The sequence below is a fragment of the Vicia villosa genome, linkage group LG1 (assembly GCF_029867415.1).
Source record: "Vicia villosa cultivar HV-30 ecotype Madison, WI linkage group LG1, Vvil1.0, whole genome shotgun sequence".
NCBI lineage: Eukaryota > Viridiplantae > Streptophyta > Magnoliopsida > Fabales > Fabaceae > Vicia > Vicia villosa.
The window spans coordinates 31,478,484-31,481,488 of NC_081180.1; the positions used below are offsets into that span (position 1 = coordinate 31,478,484).

Sequence of the window (3,005 nt, forward strand, 5' to 3'; positions counted from 1 at the left end):
ACATTTCTTAGTCTTATCCTCAGTACTTGTGTTTTCTCACAAGATTGTTCACAATATCAACCAACAAACCTTACTAACCATGAACAAGTCCAAGGGATTCCTGATCCTAAATATTAGGATCTTGTCTAAAAACTTGTGAAAACGGTACAAGCAGTGAGTGAAATGGTTCCTGGCCAGACAATAACTAGCATGAGCCATGACACCAAGACAAATGCTGCATTTTATGTTTACTGCTGGGAAAATCACTGGCTTAAATTATGAGTAGTAGCTTTCAAGATTTTTGGATACATTGTTTATCTCTCCCTTTTTTCAAGGGAGTGGTGACTTACAGAAACTTCAACATTTGAAGATTTTATAGGTAAATCCCAAATGTTTGTTGTTTAAAAACTTCTATGTCATGATGTTTGTAGTGATTATTCAATTAATCATGTTTCAGGTGTTACAAATCATGAACATAGTGATCAATCAAGCAGAAAATAATGACTTTGAACTTTGTTAGCGTGCCCTATTTATATGACACTTAACACAGCTTAAATACGAAAAACACAGCTGTTAAGATTGTTCTCAACTCCAACTTTCACTGTTTTATATCACCAGGTCGATGTAATTTCAATTCTATCTTTTAAAGGCCAAAATCAAACTCCAATGAGAAAAGGTGTATCGGATTACCATCGAATTTGTATGTTCCACAACAATAAAAAAACACATAAACCACAACAAGCAACACCAATAATAATAACAAGAGATACATAATAATATACTAAGCATGGTGTTTGTAAATCTTAATGTTGGCCAGAGGCAAGATGGATTGACATGTCACAGCATCCCAATAACTACACATCGCTAGAAAACAAAAAAGTGCTCAAAAGGCTAGAAGAAAACAATTTACCTACTAGTATAACACTTATTTCTTCTTCTTAGTAGGTGGCTGAAGAGCCGCCACTTCTTCATCTTCTTCCTCTTCTTCGTCTTCATCCTCGTCTTCATCATCTTCGTCATCACCATCGTCATCTTCTCCATCATCATCATCGTCATCGTCGTCACTTCCTCCGCCACCGTTAGGCACGGGATCATCCTCAGGGTCGGCTTCATCATCATCTTCATCACCAGAGAAGTCCTCATCATCTTCATCGTCATCCTCGTCATTCACATCATCATCGTCGTCATCGTCATCATCATCCTCTGTTTCACTTCCATCTTTGTTCTCTTCACAAGTATGGTTTCCCTTGTACAGCTGGTCTAAAGGAAACCTAATCAAGAATAAAAACAAGTCAGGAAATTAGGATATTCCAAACGTAAAACAACCATAAATCATTTTAATAAAGTTAACATGTTTATTTCTACCTCCCATCCATTGGTGATATCAAATTATTGACATCTGTAAGAAGAGATCCAGTCTGCAAGAAAAAGAAAGAAAAAAAAAAACAATATCATTCACTGAATGCATTGTAATTGATTGTATAAAACGAGAACAATTAGGTCAACCTAGTAAAAAATAGACTAAATTCAACCAATACCTATCGAATATACAACGCACGAGTGGACATACATAAACTGAGTTTCATATTGCAGTTTGATCGTCTGTGAGTGTACAACCTCAAGCAGAGATGCAAATAAACATTTCATAATAGAGTTTGCAACAGTTGCAACCCCAACTAAAACTATCACACTTCACAGCAATAAGTAACAAGAGCAAAACAAAACGCCAATTGGGCAAAAAGAAAACTCTATCTTTATAGTCATGAAACAAAAAAAAATGTAAAAGGTTACTAACTGTTTGACAAGCTGAAACTGCAAAACAAACATTGATGCAATTCAGACACAAACAATGTAAAAAGAATCATAAACATGGCCACAACTGTCTCCTTGGAATCCCTTGTAACACATTGTCTAGTAAATTATTGGTATCAATCAATTTAGACACACTGTTAGAAAGGCATACAACAGCAAATTAGTCATACAGATACAGCAAGTGTAAAAATAAATCCAGGGCTGTCAATTGCAGTGCACTTGAAACGTTGGTTTTTTCAAATCCGGCTACATCATAGTGCTACAACAATTTGTACCAAACAATTTATTGCCTAGCAATAACGATTTCCGCTATAGCACCATAGAACCACTACAGCCACTATTTGACAACAGTAATGCATGCAACACAAATAGCTTAAACCATAAACCCTAGGATATTCAGCACCTTGTGTTAACCCATTGAAAAGAATACTAACTCATTCTCTTCAAATTTACACAAATTATAAGAAAATAACATTACAAGAATCTACAAAAAGTGTGATTCATGGAGAGTAAATACAAAACTGAAAATTGTGAGAGAAGGAGTATATACCGCTATGAGAAGATAAGCGAGGGATTTGCCGGTAGCAATGACGGTTTGAAGAACCAAAGCTTGGGCAAGAGAGGAAAGAGCCATGGCGTTGTTAGCGGAGGTGAGAAGTGGAAGCTCCATTGCCGACATAGTGTTACTGTGAGCGTGTGCTGCTAGAAGAGTTTGAGAGTGTGTGTGCGGGAAGTTGAGTTTGGTCCCGTTAGGGTTTTTATGATTCAAATTGATGTTGAATCAGCAAATTGTTTGCTTCCACGTCACTATCTTCGGGTATATAGTAGATTGTGTTTGTATTTGTGAAACATATCAAATCTTATTAGGAGCTAAATGGGCCTGTTTTGCTATACATAAGCCCGTTTTATTTTCCTTACTTCTCTCAAATTCCCTACTGTTATTAAAAATACTCCGAATGTTTGTGAAAACTCATCTTCCTATATTTTATTTTATTTTATTAAAAAAATATATTTGAATTTTAGAATTCGAACATATAAATCTATTTTTGGATTGTCAATTGTATTTTTTTTCAAAACTTTTAGATGATTTAGCATCAAACGATTTAATTGTTACCCAATCTATGTTTTTAGATTTTTTAGGGATGCTTATAAATACTTGTTAGTAGTATTTTGAGCCAGTTGCATGTTCTTGAGATTTTCTAGTGTAGACTTCA

The 3,005-nt window shown here is 35.1% G+C and overlaps 1 protein-coding gene across 1 annotated transcript; it reads right to left on the minus strand.

The window, feature by feature from the left end:
- Positions 1–730: 730 nt before the first annotated feature.
- On the minus strand, positions 731–2,580 carry LOC131603827 (uncharacterized). Its single transcript, XM_058876265.1, has 3 exons — positions 2,342–2,580; positions 1,345–1,397; positions 731–1,250 (listed from the first exon to the last, which is right to left on the minus strand). Exons 1-3 carry the CDS (start codon positions 2,468–2,470, stop codon positions 905–907), a joined length of 528 nt encoding a protein of 175 aa, XP_058732248.1. The 5' UTR covers positions 2,471–2,580; the 3' UTR covers positions 731–904.
- Between the last annotated feature and the right edge of the window lie 425 nt (positions 2,581–3,005).